Consider the following 21,797-nt stretch of genomic DNA (forward strand, 5'->3'; position numbering starts at 1 on the left):
TCCATTTTGGGCACTAAATCTCATGAAAGATATATTGGCCTGGGAGGGGGGATATATTGCACTTCAGCAGAATTGCCGTAGGACTTGCTTTATGTTCTCTTGAGTTTAGGTGGTTCAGTTGTTTAAGATTAATTCAGAATTATTTCATCTGGTGGAATCTAGAGGTGACAGCCTGAGCAAGGGTTTGGACTGGGGGTTAACCTTTAAATTTGATCATTTAGGATTAAAATCAAGAAACACTTCTAAACACTGAGCAGTAAAGCTCAAGAACTCTGAATTTACCTGGAAAAACTGTCGATGTTTGGAGGATCTACTGAAATCAAGATTTTTTTGTTAACCCAAGATCAAGGGGCATGAATCAAAGGGAAGTTGAGTTGCACATTGGCTAGTTCAATTGAATAATGATAAAAGCAAAAGTTAAGCACTAATATAAAAGCAAAATACTCTGGATGCCGCAATCTGAAACAAAAACAGAAACTGCTGGAAAATCTCAGTAGGTCTGACAGCATCTGTGGGGAGAGAATAGAGCCAACATTTTGAGTTTGGGTGACTCAGATGAAGGACCTTGCAGACTCAAAATGTTGGCTGTATTCTCTCTCCACAGATGCTGTCAGACCTGCTGAGATTTTCCAGCATTTTCAGTTAAAGTTGCACTTCAATAATGGAATGTGCTCAAGGGATGAAAGGCCTATTCCAGTCTTTATTTTAATTTTTCTCTCTCCAGTCTAACATCCTGGTAGCTAATATTACTGATGGTATCTTGTGCCAGCCACTTTGTTTTGTTGTGAGGTTGCTTTAAGTCTTGTTTTTGTTTTCTTTGTCATCACATTTTTGTCTTCATTCCACCATACAACATCTTCTGCTAAAGACACTAGTCTTGTTAGAGGGCTTTGTTAGTGCTGCTATGCATGACATGGTGAGCCATGCTGTCTCATCATATCCACTACCTTAAGGAGAAGTAGCTATTATCCAACAACATACCTCCAGTTTAAAATAGGGCTGATCTTAAGAACTGAACATGGGCAAAAAGTATCTTGTGTCCTGTTCTGCAGAAAAATGTTGAGTGTCATTCATGTAGATTTTAAATCACCTTTTCATTTGAACCTCTTTCTGAAATCGTAAAACATTCTGTATTTTCTGTTTACACAAATGGGTAGAAAATGCTAATAAAATTATTAGTACATATATTTGTTACAAGTTGGTGTAATCATTTGGGCAAACTGATGTGGAAATTGGTGCTAGAATGGACCATAGTAGCAGAAACCTTATTCACTAGTTGAGTGAGCTGATAGTGCTCGATTTGTTTGTGCGTTAGAAAAATTGAAAATGTGTTCCAATTCCCATTATTCTCATTGTACTTGTAAAAGTAAAATGTCATTTCTCCTTTGCTGCCTGCATATTGTTCTTCAGTCAATATGCTGATGGAAGCTGAGACTGCGAGTCATGTTGCTATGTATTGTCCACAGTGTGAGAGTACGTCATCTTCAGTAAATGGCAAAGAACATCAGGAAAAGGGAGAAGCACTGCTTGGACCGATGGCCAATGGCAGATGCAAAAGCAGTATGACGTTATGAGTCAAAAATTCAACCTGATTGCAGCCACCTTGCGGCAGTTCAGATTAATTTAATTTCTCAGTTCCACAGTGACTGATGAATAATGCATCTGAGAACTTTATATTGCAAATTGTTTTTCATTGGTAAAGCATTGTAAACAAAGTGTTAGTCAGCTGTAAGCAATTTATGAAGAGGTGAATTTGGTTGTGCAGATTTGCATGTTAAATCATTGCTATGACTGTGTTCTGTGGGGCCAGTTATTACTATGCAGGGAGTGCCTGAACAGATAACTGAGTCATGTGGAAGACTTGTGACAGGGCAGTTAAAATCTGTGTACTGCTTGCATAATTGATTAGACGAAGCGTAATAAGTGGTGAGCTAACACTCCATGTGCCAAACTGCTATGGCATTATTTTGCACCCATGTTTTGTTATTCAGTAGCTATCCAATTGCCACTAAGTTGTTGGAGGGACATTAGTGTTGATTTTCACTCGGTGGTATCACTCTCACCTCTGAGGGTTTGTTTCACTCCACAGATATCCAGGCTGATGCATGTTAACTTTTGGGTATGATGTTAAACCGTGACCCTGCCAGCCACTTTAAGTAATTTTTTAAAAATCCCCATTGGTCTTCAAAGAGAAGTAAAATCCTGGTGTCCAGGCCAATGATTAACCCTGAATGATCTTTGCTGCTATTTGAGGGACCTTTTGTGGAGATAGGCTGTTACTTCCCTAAATTGCAAAGATTATGCTTCAACTGTACTTGATGGCTGTGAAGTGATTTGGGGCACCTGAAGCTATTGAGGGTACTATTTGGAATGCATGCCTTTTTTTTTTACTTGGATAACAACTTTTTTTTTAATCACTTCTAATATAGTAAAACAAAAGTTAAAGCTTATTTATTAGTCACAAGTAAAGCTTACTTTAATGCTGCAATGAAGTTACTGTGAAATTCCCCTAGTTGCCACACTCTGGCGCCTGTTCGGATCAATGCACCTAACCAGCACACCTTTCAGACCGAAGATTCTTCACAGGAACCACAGGTGGTTCAATGTCAATTGTTGACATTGAACCACCTGAATCATTAGAACAGATAACCAAACGTGGTCAAAAAAGTAGGCTGTAAGAAAGAGGAAGAGTTTTGGGGAAGGAATTCAAGCGGAAGACCTTGGCCAGCTGTGGGCATGGCCACCAATGGTGGAGTGGTTACAATCAGGGAAGCTCAGAAGTCCCGAATTGGAGAGTTCATCTGAGTTACAGGGCGAAAGGAAAATAACATAAGCAACAGGATCAAAAGTAGGCCTTCCAACCCTGTCAGCATACTCTTCCATTCAATGACTTGGCTGATCAGAGTCCAAAAATCTATCAGTCTTAGCGTTGAATATATTCAGCAACGGATCATTCAAGGGCCTCTGGTGTAGCGAATTCCAAAGATTCACAATCCACTGACTGAAGAAAGTTCTCTGAAATTACTGTAACTTTTATCCTGGGACAATGGGCAGAACTTTTCCAATTGTCTGCTCTGCCGCCAAAAAAGTCAGTGAGAAATGCTGCCTGCTGATTATGGCAGCCATTTAATGCTTCTGATCTGGAAAGCAGATCATTGATGGAGGTATATCCTCCCTCCAACCTGCTAGGCTTTCCCACACCCAGTCCTTGGACTCCTCCTCCTGCTGTCCTCAAAATTGAGGCCAGGTGGAAAGGGACTCTCAGTTAAGGGCCTCAGTCGGGGTGAGAGTGTCTGAGCTGCTGTAGGCCTTGCCTACCCACCATAACATTGTAGGCCAGTCAGGGGCAAGAGGGTGGGAGGTAGGAGAGCCATGCTGGGAATTTTTGTGTTCTCACAGGGGACATAGCTTTGCAGCATCTGCTGTGTGAAGCCCCTTCAGCCAACATAGGTCAGTGAGCACAGTGATAATGGATGAGAGTTAAGACGCATGTATCAGAGTTCTGGATCACAATGGGAGAGTGTCAGGAGGATATGGGAATAGTCAAATCTCGAGGTAACAGGTTTGGGTGAAGGTTCCAACAGCAGATGAGCTGAGACAGAGGCAGAATCAGGTGCTGTTATGCAGGTGGAAGTAAGCAGTGTTGGTGATGGCACTGATACGTGATCAGAAATGCAGCTGTGAGATTCAGCCTCAGTTGCTAGAGAGAAGAATGGAGTTAGTGGCTAAGGAATGGAGCTTGTGGTCAGAATCAAAAACAGTGACTTCAAGATTCAGTTGGGGAAAATCTCTGCTTAATTAGTACCAGTAAAGGGATTGGTATAGGCTAGTGGGTCATTGTTTTTGTAACTGGTCGGCGCAACATCGTGGGCCGAAGGGCCTGTTCTGCGCTGTAATGTTCTATGTTCTATGTTCTATGTTCTATGTTCAGACAAGCAGTCTGACAATTTAGAGACATCAGAGGTGGTGGTGAGATAGGACTGAAGTTCGACAGTGTATGTTTGGAAAGAAACATTTACATTCAGGTGATGTTGCTGACAGGCAATATATATTTGAAAAATAGGAGCGGGGAGGGGGTCAAAGATTCCTCCTTGGGGGGAGACCAGAGGGAAAGCTGTTGAGCAGGAAGAGAAGAAACCACATTTACAATTATTTGAGCGTGGAAATGTGAGGAATAAAAAATATTTGATTATCCTTCTGTGGCACAAGCTAAAAGTGGTTGGCGTACTGAAATAGTCAGTTCAAACTCAATAATTTCTTTAAAAACGGCAGCACAGAATTGCAGCAACACTGAGTTGAAATTGTTAATGCTGTTGCTAGAACACCAGCAGGCTGCATGTTTAGACTCCTCGATCAGACGGACTGGAGCCTTTATGGTTTTCTGCAGTGTGGCCAGATGTGATGCAGTTATAAAATGGTGTGTGCATACAAATAGCTACAGCATGGATTGATGGCCCTCTGCAGGGTTGACTATGAAGTCATTTTGCCAAACAAGATGCACTGTTGGCTTTTGAACAGCAGAGGGTACTGCAGTAACCTTTTTGCTTTGTGTCCTAAATAGCTTACTTCACAAAAGATGGCTTGAACAGTTACAGTAGGAACAGTGTCACTGACACTGCAGAGGTTGGTCAAAGTTAAATGTGATGCTTGAAACTTAATTCAGAAGCGTGGCCGTATTCTCTCAGTGAATGTATTTTTTCATCCAGCACTTAATCATAATCAAACCTTAAAACAGTTTCGAAGGCTAGTGACTTTGTCTTTGGTTAACTGCTTTCTCTTGGACACTGGTAATGTTACAATTGAAAAATGAACACAGCTTACTAGCAATAAATTAGGGGGTAGAGTAAGTCTCATCAGTGGACGCAAGAAGTTACAAAAGATCATAGGTTAAAATGCAGATGGCATTCAGCATGAAGAACTGTCATTCCTTTTGGGTCTAAGAAAAAAGTTAATATTTTCTTAATTGTGAGAGATGAGCTGGAATAACAAAGAGAGCTTGATGTTTGTGTACAAAAATCACTAAAAGCTAATGGGTATTAGTATGTATTTCAATTAGTGTTGGCAGGGTTCTAGTTTTCTCAGGTTGCCACACGCCAGGCCTGTTTACCTGCGGCTGATCGCAGGAAATTTTGTTTTACTTTTCTTCAATCCGTCGGGTTGTGCGCCCATCCCGCTTGCAATCATGACGGTGGGTAAGAGCGGCAAGATGCTTCAGCATATTGACTACAGAATGAGATACATCCTTCAGGATGGGTGCATCTTTATTGGGACCTTCAAGGCTTTCGACATTCTTTGTGACTGCGATGAATTCAGGAAGATCTCCTCCCAAAGACACTGGAATTGCTCGCGTGCCTCTTGCTGGTGCAGCAGGAGGTCCTGGTATTGGCTGGGCATCAGGTCGTGGTGTTCCTGCTGGACCACCAATGCCACAGGCTCCAGCTGGGTTATCAGGTCCTGTCCGAGGAGCAGGAGGACCATCTCAGCAGGTGAATACACCTCAGGCACGCGGAAGTGTTGCAGCAGCTGCAGTCACATCCAGTATTGCAGCAGCACCTCAGCAATATCTCCCAGGCCGTGGAGGCTCACCACCAATGGGATGAGGAGCTCCTCCTCCAGGTATGATGAGTCCTCCTCCTGGCATGAGACCACCTATGGGTCCACCAATGGAAATGCCTCCTCGTTGCAGAGCACCAATGGGAATGCCACCAGGAATGCGATCCCCGCCACCAGAAATATGAGGTCATCCACCATCTGGCATGTAACCTCCAAGGCCATGAAAATAAAACTAACCAAGATGTTGGAGTTGACGATATACATGGAATGTTTGACTGCTGTGATGGGGGTGGTGGCCTGAACAGAGCCTTACCAAATCTTGCCATTTGTAATGGCTGGTGATTGTAATGTAATCACAGAAACTTCTGGGACTTTTACAAGTAGATTGGCATTACCATCGAACTGATTGAGATTTGTGTTTGCTTTTTATTGTAATTTTTGACATTTTTATTTGGTTTTGGTAAAATGAAAAAAAATTAGTTCTACAAAGATAAGTAAGTGATGCTTCTCCTGTACAAGAGCTTGATCTGATTCCATCCAGAGTACTGTGTTTAGATTTGCATGGTAGCAGAGTAGGGGTGGCATGTCGCACAGTGGTTAGCACTGTTGCTTCACAGCGCCAGGGACCCTGGTTCGATTCCTGGCTTGGGTCACTGTCTGAGTGGAGTTTGCACTTTCTCCTGGTGTCTGCATGGGTTTCCTCCAGGTGCTCCAGTTCCCTCCCACGTTTGGAAAGATGTGCTAGTTAGGTGCATTGACCTGAACAGGTGCCAGACTCTGGCGACTAGGGGAATTTCACAATAACTTCATTGCAGTGCTAATATAAGCCTTACTTGTAAGTATTAAGTAAACTTTAACTTGTGCCTCAGGCAATATATATTGATTTTGAAAGGCAGAGGTTGACTAGAGTATTCATTGAATGCAAAATACTTTGGCACTTGCTGAGGTGCTATTTGAATATAAATTTGTTTAGTTTGGAGGTCCTACTCTTCCTATTCAGTATTCTGTTGAAAGATGTGTGAGGATTAGGAATAGTTTTAATACTCTCTGTGATTTAAAAACCTTCTAAAATTATCAAAATAACCAGTAGTTTCCTGGTCCATGCATGGAAGGATACCCAGGAGACCCAGAATGAAGTCAGCTCCTTCTGGAGGGAGGAAGGAGGAAAAATATTAGGAAGCGAGAGAAGAAGTTGCTGTGAATGTGTGAGATTACAAAATGCAGCTAGTTAAACATGAAGCTAAACCAGCAATGCAATAAAAATCCTTGCATAAAAACAAAGTGCTGGAAAAAGTCCAGAGTGTTCCAAAGAAGAACCATTAACTTTGCTCCTCTCTCCATGTGGATTCTGTAAACTCCATATTAACTTTGTTTCTCTCTCCACAGATGTTGCCAGATCTGCTGAGTTTTTCCAGCACCCTTTAATTCAGATTTCCATCATCTGCCAGTATTTTGCTTTTCATTTTAATGAAAAATTCTCTAAAACTTGGTAACAATGAAAAATATGCGCCATAAGAGTGCTTTTCATCCAAAATCATTCCACTTAAATCATAGAATCACTATAGTGCAGAATGAGGCCATTTAGCCCATTGAGTCTGCACTGACCACAGTTCCACCCAGGCTCTATTCCCGTAACCCCACCTATTTACCCTGCTAATCCCCTGACACTGGGGTCAATTTAGCACAGCCAAATTTATGTACTGTTCATTATTTATGAGAACTGTACTTCAAGGATTAGAGCATTGCCTCCAACTTGTTCTTGGACCAGATAAAGAAATGGACAGGATTGCAGCACCCACCCAGGCAATATTCAGTAAATGGTATAGCACTGAATGTGAAATTTAGAAGCCACGCTTTCTGAACTACCCAAATTGGAAATAGTGACCATAGTCAACTTTACGAGAACTCCTTTGTCTAGAATAATGCAAAAACCACTTTAATAGTTTGGTATTCGTCAGTCCATCACCTTATGTATTGACAGTAGAGGTGTTGGTGGCCTCTTAGTAGTAGCCTTCATGCAAACCAGTCCTTCATGCAAACCAGCCTCCCATCTATTGACTTTGTCCACACTCCCCGCTGCTTCAGAAAAGCAGGACCCACGTACCCTGGACATGCTCTCTTCTACTTTCTTCCATCGGGAAAAAGATACAAAAGTCTGAGACCACGTACCAACCTACTCAAGCTGCTTCTTCTCTGCTGTCATCAGACTTTTGTATGGACCTATCATATATTAAACTGATCTTTCTAGCTATGATTACAACACTATTCTGCACCTTTCCTCCTTTCCTATGTACTCTATGAACAGTATGTTTTGTCTGATTAGCGGGCAAGAAGCAATACTTTTCACTGTATCCCAATATGTGACCTCAGCAAGAATGTAATGATGAGCATTAATTCTATCCATCTATGAAGATACTTTACTTGGAACACAGAGTGGATGCTCTTATCATCTACCCTTGCAAGAAAGAATCACATACTCCAGTACCATAAGATATCATAGCATTAAATGTTTTAGACACGTTGCCAGTCTTAGTGAAGCAGATCAGGAAGTGGACAAATTGAGATCCACGTCTGTCCAAAGTAAGAGACAAGGTACTTATAGAATGGGCAAATGAGCAGATTTCCACTGAAATGAAACCATTCTTTACTGGCAAGAGTGAATTGAGTTGTCAGGATGGCATCATATACTGGGGAGCAAGAGTAGTTGTTCCTGTACGAGGCAGAGAGCTGCTCCTACCTTAATTACACAGGGGTCATCCTGGCATCTGTTGACATGAATGTGCTTATGTGTGGTGGTCTGGTGTTGATGCTGATACTGAGAAGCTGGTCAAGCACTATCAGCAGTGTCAACTGAATAAGGGTTGCCTGCTACAGCCCCACTGCACCCTTGGGAATGCCCTAATCGGCCATGTGCACAAATCCATATTGATTATATTGGTCCATTCCTGGAAGTTCCACAACGTTTTGGCTCATCATTAATGCACACTCCAAATGGATCGACATTTTTGAGGTGAAGTCACCTATGTTGCATGCTGCCATTGAAAGATTACACCAATGCTTTTCAACTCGTGGACTACCTAAAAGTTTTTTTTAAAGTCATGGTATCAGACAATGGAACCATATTCACAAGTGCTGAGTTTCAAAATTTCGCTGCTGTCAATGGTACTAAGCATATTGGAACTGTCCTTTACCACCCACCATCAAACTGACTAGTGAAGAGAACTGCCCAACTTTCAAGTCTGGCCTAAAGAAACTGTCAAAGGGACCTTGGAGATCAAAATCTAATGACTTCTCCTTAGTTATCATACCACCTCACATTCGACAACAGGCATTGATGTAATGGGATTGTCACTGTTTAGAGTTTATTTCTTAGTGTCACAAGTAGATTTACATTAACACTGCAGTGAAGTTACTGTGAGAGTCCCCTAGTTGCCACACTCAGGCGCCTGTTCGGGTACACTAAGGGAGAATTTAGCATGGCTATGGACATAACCAGCACGTCTTTTGGACTTGGGAGGAAACAGGAGCACCCGGAGGAAACCCAATTGGACATGGGGAAAACGTGCAGACTCCGCACTGGCCCCTGGCCCAGTGAGGTGGGATTGTCTTGTGAGGAGAAATTGAAGAAACTGGACGTGTATTCTCATGAGGTGATCTTATTGAAACTTACGATATTCTTACAAGGTGACTGGGTGGAGGTACATAGGATGTTTTCCCAGGCTGGTGCGTCTAGGACCCATTGACAGTCTCAGAATAAAAGATTGTCCATTTCCGATTGGGATGAAGGGGAATTTCTTTATTCCAAGGGTGGTGAATCTTTGGAATTCTCTAGCTCAGAGGGCTGTGGCAGCTCAATCATTGAGCATGTTTAAGATAGAAATCAGTGGATTTGTGGATCCCGATGGCATTAAGGAATATGGGGATAGTGCAGGAAAGTGACATTAAGGTAGATGATCAGCCATGGTTTAACTGAATAGTGGAGCAGGCTTGACAGGTTGAATGGTTTACTCTTGTTTCTATGTAAATAAAAGCAAAATACTGCAGTCCTGGAAATCTGAAATAACAGAAAATGCTGAATAAACTCAACTAGTCTGGCAGCATCTGCGGAGAGAAACAGGACTGATATTCCGAGCCCAAATAACCCTTCTACAGAACTGAAGAAAGATAGAAACGTAATGAATTATATAGTAGGAGAGATGGGGTGGAATTGAAGAAAAGGAGTGCGTTCTCTTCCGCTTTCGTCAGGAAAAAGGTACAAGGGTCTGAGGTCACATACCAAGAACAGCTTCTTCCCTGTTGCTGTCAGACTTTTGAATGGACCTGATTTGAATGAAGCTGATCTTTCCCTCAATGCTAGCTATGACTATAACACTACATTCTGCACTTCTCCTTCCCTTCTCTATGAATGGAATGCTTTCTGTACAGAGAGCAACAAACAATACTTTTCACTGTATACTAGCATGTGTGACAATGATAAATTGAAAAAGGTTGGGGCAAAGAGGAGATTGACAGTGGTGTCATGGACATAAGAAAAAGGAGAGTGTTAATGGTGCCTTTGAGGGATGAAGAGTGCGGATAGGAGCAAAATGTAAGATAGCAGAATGTGTTCGTGAGAGCTCTTCTTGGCCCCAACCTATCTTTCGGAGAGTCGGTGGAGATACAGTGGGCCGGATGGCCTGTTTCTGTATTCTAGGGATTCTATGAATCTTTGGTATCGAATTCTTGCTCGATTTAAACTCCTCTTGTTCGTGCTGCTTAGGTGTCAATTAAAAACGGAAAAATAACTTGTGTCCTGCTGTATCTCAATGCTAAACTTCTGACATTTTGCAATTTAATGGTTTTTCGCGGCTCCGTTTTTCTTTTGCGGAGCAGAAGTTAGCAGAAAATCATTAAGCATGGATGAAAAATGCATCAGTTCAGGCCACCACCTCTCCCTTGTTCCATTCCCTTTTTGCAGACGTCTAGTTTATTACTATGTTTATTGATTGGAGTAGGCCCTGCAATGGCATTAATTGCAGCTACCTATCAGTTGTCGGCAGCAGTTTAAAAATAAAATTGTTGGCACTATCAGGCTGCTGAACTAACATTATTGATGTGATCTGCGTTTTTCCGATTAACCTTTTGCCCTTGCACAGGATTTGTTTTAATCATGAAACTACTCCAAATAAAGTTGTAATGTCTGGTTGAGGGCCGAAGGCTATGATTTCTTAACGTGTCTCCGGGTGAAAGTTATTTTTTGATTCTAGTTGACTGTTATTTGGTTTTGCTCAAAAGGCAAAACAAATGGCCGTTGAAGTTTTGCTACATTGATGTGATCCATTATTAATAACTATTGAATAAGGGCAAGAGATGACAAACCTCAGAAATTTCAGGGGATGTGATGAGAAAAATTGGAATTGTCACAAAAGTGATCGATGAGAATCATAAAATCCCTACAGTGCAGAAGGAGGCCATTTGGCCCATGGATCCCAGCCAGACCCTATCTTCATACCCTATGTGTTTACCCTGCTAATTCCTTGGACACTAAGGGGCAATTTAACATGGCCAACCCGCTTATGAAATAGTGTTATAGGGCAGAATTTTTCCATCCCACTCGCCGAAGGAGTCATAGCGGGCAGGGCTGAAAATTCGGTGGACCATGTAAATCAGATCTTCGTCGGGAATTTGACTAATAAAGTCAAAGCTGACCTCGTGTGGAAATTTCCTCTCCTGGGGCCCATGCGACTGGGAAATACAGCCCATAACATTTTAGAGCACTGCAAGAGGCCCTTTGGCCCATCATGTCTGGTGTTGTCAGACTTTTTACTGTTTTTACCATCATGTCTATGCCAGCCATCAAACACTTATCTATTCTGATCCCGTTTTTCAGCACTTACTCCATAGCTCTGTATGCTTTGGCATTTCAGGTGCTCATCTAAATGCTTCTTCCCCTTTCAGGCAGGGATTTTCAGATTCTCGCCACCTTTTGGGTGAAAAAGTTTTTTTTCCGGCCCTTGCTTTTAACTCCTGGTTATTGACCTCTCTACTAAGGGGAAATATTTCTTCCTATTTACCTAATCTAAGTCCTTCATAATATTGTACACCTCAATCAAATCCCCCTGCAGTCTTATCTGCTCTCAGGAAGGCAACCCCAGCCTAACCAGCTTCTCTTCATAGCTGAAATGCTTCAGCCCAGGCAACATCCTGGTGAACCTCCTCTGCATCCTGTCACAGCAGAGAAACCATTTAAATGAAACCAGACGCTAAGTACTTTAATACTTTACCAGTCAAATTCCTGATGATGTGTAGTTTATTAATACTGTGTTTAAGACGGGCTTTCCCTGATGCTCTAGATATAAATGCATCATATTATTTATTCGTACAATGCTCTAACTTATAAAAATGGTATCTTTGTAGTTTACAATTACATGGAAGTTTATAATCCAAATCATGTCCTAAACGAGCACCACACAGATCTTCTTTGCTGTACCCCGCTAATAAATCATAGAACAGAATACAGTGTTTCCTCTTTTTTCTATAAATGAACTGGAGTAAGAAAGATTGTAAGAAGTCTCACAACACCAAGTTAAAACCCAACAGGTTCATTAGGTAGTAAATGTCACTAGCTTTTGGGGCTCTGCCCCTTCGTCAGGTGAGTGGGGAGTTCTGATCACAAACAGGGCTTATAAAGACACTGTTGACAGAGTACTGATTAGAATGCGAGTCTTTACAGCTAATCAAGTCTTAAAGGTGCAGACACTGTGAATGGAGATAGCATTAAGCTAAAGAGGTTAAAGAGATGTGTATTGTCTCTAGACAGGACAGTAAGTGAGATGTTGCAAGCCCAGGCAAGTCATGGGGGTTACAGATAGTGTGACATGAACCCAAGATCCCGGTTGAGGTCGTCTTCATGTGTGCGGAACTTGGCTATTAGTCTCTGCTCAGCGACTCTGTGCTGTCCTGTGTCGTGAAGGCTGCTTGGAGAACGCTTACCCAAAGATCAGAGGCCAAATGCCCGTGACCGCTGAAGTGTTCCCCAACAGGAAGAGAACAGTCTTGCCTGGTGATCGTCGAGTGGTGTTCATTCATCCGTTGTCATAGCATCTGCATGGTTTCCCCAATGTAGACTCGCATTCTAATCAATATTCTATAAACAGTGTGTGTCTTTATATGCCCTGTTTATGATCAGTACTCCCCACTCATCTGACGAAGGGGCAGAGCCCCGAAAGCTAGTGCAGTTCGCTACCAAATAAACCTGTTGGACTTTAACCTGGTATTGTGAGACTTCTTACTGTGTTTATCCCAGTCCAATGCCAGCATCTCCACATCGTAACAAAGATTGGACAGTGTTTTTGGTCAAAATTACATAGCAACCTGAGTAGATTTTTCAGTCCCTGAAGCCTGCTCATCACAGCTGAACTGCAAGCAAACTCAATTTACCTCCCTTTTCCCATGATACCCTGACAAACCTCTAAATCTCCATTTTAAAATTAATAATTGAGCTAACTTCAATTGCTGTTTGAGGAAGAGAGCTCCAAATATCCACTGCCCTCTACTTGAATATATGTTTCCTAATTTCAGTTCTGAAAGGTCAGGCTCTAATTTCTTTTCAGAATGACTTCTAGCTTTTGACTTTACATCTAGCAGAAATTGTTTCTCGCAGTCCACACTGTCTGTCTGTTTTCCTGGGTGCCTTCAGGCTTGCATAATGTCTGCCACACTGGAAGATTTGCATATTGGTCAGAAGTGTCATGCAGGCATTTGATCAAATAACACTGGGCTGGCACTGTTATTTCCTTGACCTTGGGAATTCCTTTCTTATTACCTACTTGTAAGTAAGCAAATAATCTCCTTGAAAGTTTGTAAATCTTAGACTGAAAAAGATCTCACAAATATTGACAATCCTTATGCTTGCATATCTGTTGCCATGACATACAAAAAAGTGGGCATTTTGTCCATGCAAGGCATCTTTATATGCAGGTCATGGTATGGAATGTGTTTTAAAAGCTGCAATGCAATTAAGATAATATCTGAGTTAGAGAACAGGTTTTAAGTTATTTGAACCAAGCAACTGACTGATTTAAGGTGGTTCCTGGGAAGGTTAAAATAAAAGTAGGTGCTCAAGTTAATTAATGTGGGCAATTTTTGAATAACCAACTGTTGGTCAACACAACACAAAAAACAAATTCAGGGATTCTTGTCTCAAGGCACCTTTGCATATTACCCAAAATGATTTACTAGGCAAAATAGTGGATGTACAAATTTAGCAGTTTAACTTTTTGATGATGTTTTGGAGATATGTATTTTGTGCAGGGTGTATAACAATGAGCTCAGTAGACCAAATGGTTTCTGACTTTCTGTATGCAGTTCTAATCTTCTACATGATAGTTGTGTCACTTTTCCATCGCTATCTCCCTGACCTGTACTGCCATTGTTCTCCTTCAGAATACTGAAGAACTCAACAATGATGTGGGTTAACACTGATACTCAAGTTGTAATGAATGTGTGTCGGGGTCAGTGGGGTGAGTAGAGGGAACCATTTAATAAGAACATAAGAACATAAGAACATAAGAAATAGGAGCAGGAGTAGGCCATCTAGCCCTTCGAGCCTGCCCCGCCATTCAGTAAGATCATGGCTGATCTGTCGTGGCTCAGTTCCACTTTCCCGCCCTCTCCCCATAACCCTTAATCCCCTCTCTTATCAAAAACCCATCAACCCGCGTCTTAAAAATATTTAGCGAGGCAGCCTCCACCACTTCAACGGGCAGAGAATTCCAGAGATTCACCACCCTTTGAGTGAAGAAGTTCCTCCTCAACTCCGTTCTAAACCGCCCCCCTTTTATCTTGAGGCTGTGCCCCCTAGACCTACTGTATTTTTTGAGTGGGAAGAGTCTCTCCACCTCTATCCTATCCATCCCATTCATCATCTTATACGTCTCAATGAGATCTCCCCTGAAAAGGACCATGCCACAGACAAGCTTGTAGCTAAAACCATAATATAACCTTGTCTGTAATGTATGAGATAGCATACCTTGCCAAGAAGTAAAGTTTATATGTAAGTGCTGGAAATCTTAACTCTGGACCTCTCCAATTCTTGTGCAAATAATGCTTTTGCAAATGTTTCGGTCTCCAATTGCAAATCTGGTTTATCAAGAAGCAAAATGCAATCAGGTAGATAAACCTAAGATTCACACTAACTTGCAAGTGTCTGTTACAAACATACAAGGTCAGAAAAATTATCAGTTTTCTACCTCATTTCAAACAATTTGATGAAAAGTTCTTATGCGAGAAAGTCTAGGTCCTTTATTTGCCTGGAGCCATGCAACACTACACTGTTGATATGCAAGTCCAATATTATCTATCAGGTGGAGAGTATGGAGCTGTTAATCAAATTCAAACTCAGAAACAACTGATTCCTTTCCCCTGGTGGATCTGCAACCAAAATGATTAGCAAAGTTTTAAAATCATGACATCTTTGCAGACATGGTGTATGAAATGCTCCTTTAGCTCTCTCTATCTCTTAATTATTAAGAGTCAGTTGCAGCCATTTTCAGAACAAAAACAGGAGTTGATTCTGACCATCACAACTAATGGCCCACTGATTCTGTTGAAGAATCTCGCAAAATTGACTTTAAATTTTGCCCAGCAATTTAAATTAAGCATGTTGTGGAATGAAATTTATTCAAGTTTCATTGATGCTAATTTATTTTGATATATATGCTGCTCCCTCCATTCTTAACTCTGAATCCATCATTCGAATGTTTATACAAAAGTAATCCGCAAAGAATGTGTGGGGATGGCGAGAGGGTTGATGGGAAAGAAGACAGCACAAAAAGTTAGAATTTCTTGTTAGATGGAGGGATTACTGTTAAGGAGGCAAGCTCAATTCTGTGGCTGTCTCCTTGGTTATGCTAACCTAACTTGATGTGGTTCATCTTGTTGCTTGACTACATTGTGTAACCTATCAAGAGTATTTTTAATTAAACCATAGAATTCTCAGTCATGGTTGAGATGTTTGATTTTTGTATGTTCCTCCCCCTGCATTTTCTTCGTTTTTCAGTCACTCCCTTGACTGTTCCCATATGCTTTGATTGTCCTGGGTTCAAATTAGGTCACCACTAGAGGAGACCAAATATTCCAATCATAGTATTTCAGGTTTTAGAGCGATTTTCTAAGGATTGTTAGCTGCAGTGACCTGTGCGGGGACAAGGGCTTTTGATTGTAGCGTGGCCGAGCAGAATGATGTGGGTCATCAGTACAGATAATAGAAAAGTAGCTACAGTAAAGTCACAACTTCAAATTTAATATATAGTGCTCAAATTCATTTTGAAATAAAACTTCATTAATATTTTGATAATTCGCAAATGTCACCACAGTTCAAATTGAAGGGAAGAAAGCTATAGATCTGTTTGTAAATTGTACTGAGCAAATGCGGAGCTGATTCTGTGAAGAGATAGGAGACTGACAGACATTTTGTCTTTACTGCTATTTCTTTCTTGTTATTCCTCAGAATTTAAAACTTCAAGCAAGTCATTGTCACTCACCATTTAGATAGTATGCTTTGTCTTCTTCCTGCAAGAAAGGGCAATTGCATATTTTCCCACGTGATACTTTATTTACCAGATCTTTGCCCACTAGCTTAACCTGTCTGTCTCCCTTTGTAGACTCCAATGTCCTCCTCGACAAATTTAGCAACCATATCTTTGGTCTCTTCATCCAAGTCATTTGTATGATGGTAAGATGCGTATAGAGGGATATGGGCCAAACGAGGGCAATTGGGACTAGATTAGAAGTTAAAAAAGGAGCAGCAGTGACAAATTGGACCAAAGGACCTGTTTTCATGCTGTAACTTTTATGATTCTATATAAATTGTTAAACGTGTGGCCCCAGCACTGATTCTCATGGAACATCACTTGTTACATCTTGCCAACCAAAAATGGCACATTTATGCCTACTGTTTCCTGTTGGCTAGTCAATCTTCCTTCCATGCCAATCTGTTGCCCCTGACACAATGGTGTTTTATTTTCCACAATAATTTTTGATGTGACACCTTATCAAATGCCTGCTTGAAACCTAAGTACAGTGTATCCACCAGTTTTCCTTTATCCACAGCACACGTTACTTCCTCGAAGAACTCCAGTAACTTGGTTAATTGTGGTTTCCCTTTCAAAGAACTATGTTGAGGAGGACTTTGAAGTTGACTGGCCTCTGGGTGTCCCTTTTTGTATCTGGTGCCGCAGATGATTCATTTAGTTTTGTGTAATGATCTGAAACAACTGAGTGGCTTGCTAGGCCATCTCGGAGAGCAATTAGAGACAACCGTGTTGCTATAGGTCTGGAGAACACCAGACTAAAGAAAGATAGCACATTTTCTTTCCTAAAGGACATTAATTTCATAACATTATCTGATGCTGGCTTTCCTTTTGAATTCCAGATTTTATTTAATTATCTGAAATAAAATTCCCCTCAGCAGTGATGAAATTTGAAGGTATGTCTCCCATTAATTATTACTAGCCCTGGAGCACATCCATTGATGTGCTGGTTGTGTGCATTGGCCATGCTAAGTTCTCGCTCCGTGTACCCAAGCAGGCGCCGGAGTGTGGCGACTAAGAGATTTTCACAGTAACTCCATTGCAGCATTAATGTAAGCCTACTTGTGACAATAAATAAACTATTTTTTATAATTATGCTACCATATCCATTTCCTTTCCCTTCCAAGAAGAGTTTTGTTTCATTAATCCTTTAAAGCAAATGAGAGAATTCTTGCTGAATTATAAAGATCTTTACCAGACTTTGGTTTTTCAAGCAAACCTTTAACAATATTCTTCCTCAGATTTAATGCATACCAGTAATAGTTTGTTGTTTAGGTACTGATACCATGCTCTTTCGGAATTTATTATGCATTCCTATTTTGGGTGGTTAGGCTTGGTTAGGAGGCTGAGTTAGTTAGTGCATTGCTCAATATGGCTGCAGATGGGGAAATCCTAGGTCAATTCCTAATGTTTACTGGGTTAACTAATCTGAGTGGCTTCATTTACCTTGGTTAAAGAGAGAAAAAAAAATCAACCACTGCTACCACAGTGAGCTCTGATAGTGCGTGCACACTCAGTTTATCTGATGAGGCCAGGGTTCAGCTGAGATGTGATTGAATATCATGGTCACCCTTGTTTGTGCCCACATTTGGAGTGGTCAATTCAATGACTGCAGGGTGATTAGCGCCCTGAATCATACCCCAGCATTTCGGAAAATCCTGAAAAGGGTGGAGTTGGAGATAAAAGATTGAATTTGGGGAAAAACAGGAAACTTCCTCCCTCTTGTCTTTTTGTGCATGGTATTTCTTAAAATAAAATTTTAAAGAAGAAAGCAGTGTGTGATTGGAGGGACTGCATGTTTGACTTGAAGCACAAAATTCAATAGAAGAGCAGTTCAACTTAATTAGCAAGCTGTTGTCCTGGACAGTCGAGTGAGCCATGATGGCATCAGTTCTGTTCGTTTCCTGATGATCTTTTTCCATATTTTGTTTACTTGAGTGTCGCTCCTACAAAACCCAGCAGCTTGTATTGGAATGTGATCTGGATAGAAAGGAATGCACAACTTCTGCTGTAGTTGTTGATTCCCTGACATTGATCTGAGCCAGTCTGAAATGATAACATGCTGCAAGGAGACCCGTTGAATTTGATTATGGCATTTGTACAAGTAGGGATTTTAAATATTGCATGAATGTATGTATTCCTCTTTACTAAAGCTGCATAGACCAGATGTCCCATGTGGGGAAGTTCAGCATTAAGACTTTTAAAATATAACTGACATTCTTCTTAATGCTGTTCATTAGGGTGCCAATTAAATGTAAATAAAATTAGGAACTACTTGCCACTAACCAACATTGTTTTTATGTCTAGTATTTAAGAAGGAATTTGAATTTGTTTCACTGATTGTTGGCTAACACCCCAAAACTGATACTTGAATATGAGTTGTGGGACCAGCTAGTTAAGCATATTTCTGTACATATTTATTCTTGCATCCAGTGATGGTTGCATTTAAATAATTCTGGATACAAGTGTAAGAGGTTGTGAAAGAAAATATGTATATTGGACTATCATTAATTGTTTTAACTGACAAGACATTTATGCCACGATGATTCAGTCTATCATCTCAATAGTAGACTGAAGGTTGATAAATGACATTTCTTTGTGTAATTTTTGTTTGATTTCAGTTAGAGATTGCCTCAAAAACTAGAGTTGCATTCGTACTTTGTCCTATTAACACGAACCTATCCCAGAGTTCAGATCTTAATATGACTTATAAATGACTTTGACAGCCACTTCTCAAAAATTAAACAGGAAAGATTGCATTGGTATAATGTGTGTTTAATTACATGTAAATTTTAGAGTCATAGAGGTTTACAGCATGGAAACAGGCTCTTCGGCCCAACTTGTCCACACCGCCCTTTTTTTAGAAACCCCTAAACTATTCCCAATTGCCTGCATTTGGCCTATACCACTCTATACCCATCATAACCATGTAACTATCCAAATGATTTTTAAAAGTTAAAATTGTACCTGCCTCTACTACTACCTCTGGCAGTTTGTTCCAGACACTCACCACACTCTGTGAAAAAATTGCCCCTCTAGACACTTTTGTGCATCTCCCCTCTCACCTTAAACCTATGCCCTCTAGTTTTAGACTCCCCTACCTTTGGGAAAAAATATTGACTATCTACCTTGTCTACGCTCATTATTTTATAGACCTCTATAAGGTCACCCCTCAGCCTCCTACGCTCCAGAGGAAAAAGTCCCAGTCTATTCGGCCTTTCTTATAACTCAATCCATCAAGCCCTGGTAGCATCCCAGTTAATCTTTTCTGTGCCCTTTCTAGTTTAATACTATCCTTTTCTATAATAGGGTGACCAGAATTGCACACAATATTCCAAGTGTGGCCTTACCAATGTCTTGTACAACTTCAGCAAGACGTCCCAACTCCTGTATTCAGTGTTCTGACCGATGAAACCAAGCACGCAGAATACCTTCTTCACCATTTTGTCCACCTGTGATTCCACTTTCAAGGAGCTATGAACATGCACCCTTAGATCTCTTTGTTCTGTAATTCTCCCCAAAACCCTCCTATTAACTGAGTAAGTTCTGCCCTGGTTCAGTCTACCAAAATACATTACCTCGCATTTGTCTAAATGAAACACCATCTGCCATTCATCAGCCCACTGGCCCAATTGATCAAGATCAGTTAAACCAACTGAGAAAACATCGTTTGCATTTGTGGAACAAGTGGGGGGGGGGGGGTATAATTCCTCATGAATGCAAAATAACTCTTATACAGTTATCATAGAATCCCTACAGTGCAGAAGGAGGTCATTTGGCCCATCGAGTGTGCACCAATTCTCTAACAGAGCTTTCCACCCAGGCACCATCCCCATAACCCCACATATTTATCCTGCTAATCCACCTAATTTACACATCTTGTGACACCAAGAGCCAATTTAGCACGGCCAATCCATCTAACCCGCACATCTTTGGGAGGAAACTGGAACACCCAGAGGAAACCTGTTGCAGACATGGGGAGAACATCCAAACTTCACACAGACAGTTAAAGTAAACTTAAAAGTATACTTTGGCAAAATATTCAGATCTGCCTCTTGTAGTTTTTAATATGGGGATTTTGGTTTCTGAATATTTAACTACTTTTCCCCGTTTGCTTTTTGTTTACTTGTAGGGTTTCTTAGTTTATTCAAGACCAAAGAATGCTTGTGAGCCAATCATTTCTCCACCAATGACAGACAATTCCTCTATCAACTTCATTGTTCTGATAAGAAGATTTGACTGCAATTTTGATATCAAGGTGAGTCACAGTTGAAACATTTGAATACCTTGTGTAAGATTTGTCAATGTTTGTAACAGTAGCCTTGAAGGTTTTCAATTTTAATTGATGTTGAATACACACAAACTTGTGTTGAGTCTAGATAGTGCGAGTCACATTATTTGCTATCATGAATGTATTACAGCCTCAACATTGTGAGACTAGCGGAGAAGTGGCTTATTTAGGTCGAGCCTATCTAGTTGACCATTTTGAAATGTTTTATGTTCTTTTTGATATTTTATAAATAAAGTATATTTTAAGCTTATCTGGCTCACTATAAGGCGGATAATCCTGAATTTCTGCAGCTGGAATTCCTTTCCCTAACTTAAAGTGCAACTGACAAGTGAATGACTGAGCCAGGGAACTGGGCCTGCAGCCTGGGAAGTGGTAAAATCTGCCACAGAACTCTTGTGTGGGAGGAAATGGGTAAGGGGAGGCGGGGGCTAAATGTTCACCGGCATATGTGGCAACACTGCAGTCCAGAATAATTGGAGATCCTACCACTGGAGCTCTTAACAAGGAAAAGTAGCCTTGACAAGGTACCTCACAAGAGGTTATTGCAGAAGGTCAGGGGACATGGAGTTGGGGGTAGGGTGTTAGCGTGGATAGAGGATTGGTTGTCAAATAGGAGGCAGAGAGTGGGGGTCAATGGGTGCTATTCGGATTGGCGGTTGGTGACTAGTGGGGTGCCCCAGGGGTCGGTGCTGGGGCCTCAGCTATTTACCATTTATATAGATGATCTGGAGGAGGGAACCGAGTGCAGGGTGTCGAAATTTGCTGATGACACCAAGATTGGGGGAAAGGCAAATTGTGCGGAGGGTGTGGAGAGTCTGCAGAAGGATCTAGATAGGCTGGGCGAATGGGCCAGGAAATGGCAAATGGAATTTAATGTTGGCAAGTGTGAGGTGGTCCACTTTGGTAGGAAGAATGGTAGGAAGGACTATTACTTACGTGGCGAAAAACTGCAGCAGGCGACGGTGCAGAGGGACCTCGGGGTCCTTGTGCATGAGTCGCAAAAACCCAGCTTGCAGGTGCAGCAGGTGGTCAGGAAGGCGAATGGGATGCTGGCCTTCATAGCGAGGGGGATTGAATATAAAAGTAGGGAGGTCTTGCTGCAGCTGTATAGGGCATTGGTGAGGCCGCAGCTGGAGTACTGTGTGCAGTTTTGGGCGCCGCACCTGCGCAAGGATATTTTGGCCCTGAAGGGAGTGCAGAGGAGGTTTACTAGGCTGATACCGGAGTTGAGGGGATTGAGCTATGAGGAGAGGCTGAATAAACTAGGCTTGTACTCGTTAGAGTTTAGAAGAATGAGGGGAGATCTCATTGAGACGTATAAGATGATGAATGGGATGGATAGGATAGAGGTGGAGAGACTCTTCCCGCTCAAAAAAGACAGT

At 41.4% G+C, this 21,797-nt stretch overlaps 1 protein-coding gene and 1 pseudogene across 4 annotated transcripts in view; both read left to right on the top strand.

Annotated features, from left to right (window-relative positions):
• The window catches only part of rnf13 (ring finger protein 13), a 232,902-nt gene that overhangs the window by 69,983 nt on the left and 141,122 nt on the right, over positions 1-21,797 (top strand). For all 4 annotated transcript variants that reach the window (XM_080185985.1, XM_080185986.1, XM_080185988.1 and 1 more), the window contains exon 4: positions 20,257-20,382. In XM_080185985.1, coding sequence (XP_080042111.1) covers positions 20,257-20,382 — 126 coding nt within the window. The remainder of the gene's footprint in view (positions 1-20,256; positions 20,383-21,797) is intronic.
• LOC145341538 (small nuclear ribonucleoprotein-associated protein B'-like) lies at positions 5,183-5,777 on the top strand (annotated as a pseudogene).

The sequence above is a fragment of the Carcharhinus amblyrhynchos genome, chromosome 3, assembly GCF_965287045.1.
Source record: "Carcharhinus amblyrhynchos chromosome 3, sCarAmb.v2.hapA, whole genome shotgun sequence".
In the NCBI taxonomy this organism is placed as follows: domain Eukaryota; kingdom Metazoa; phylum Chordata; class Chondrichthyes; order Carcharhiniformes; family Carcharhinidae; genus Carcharhinus; species Carcharhinus amblyrhynchos.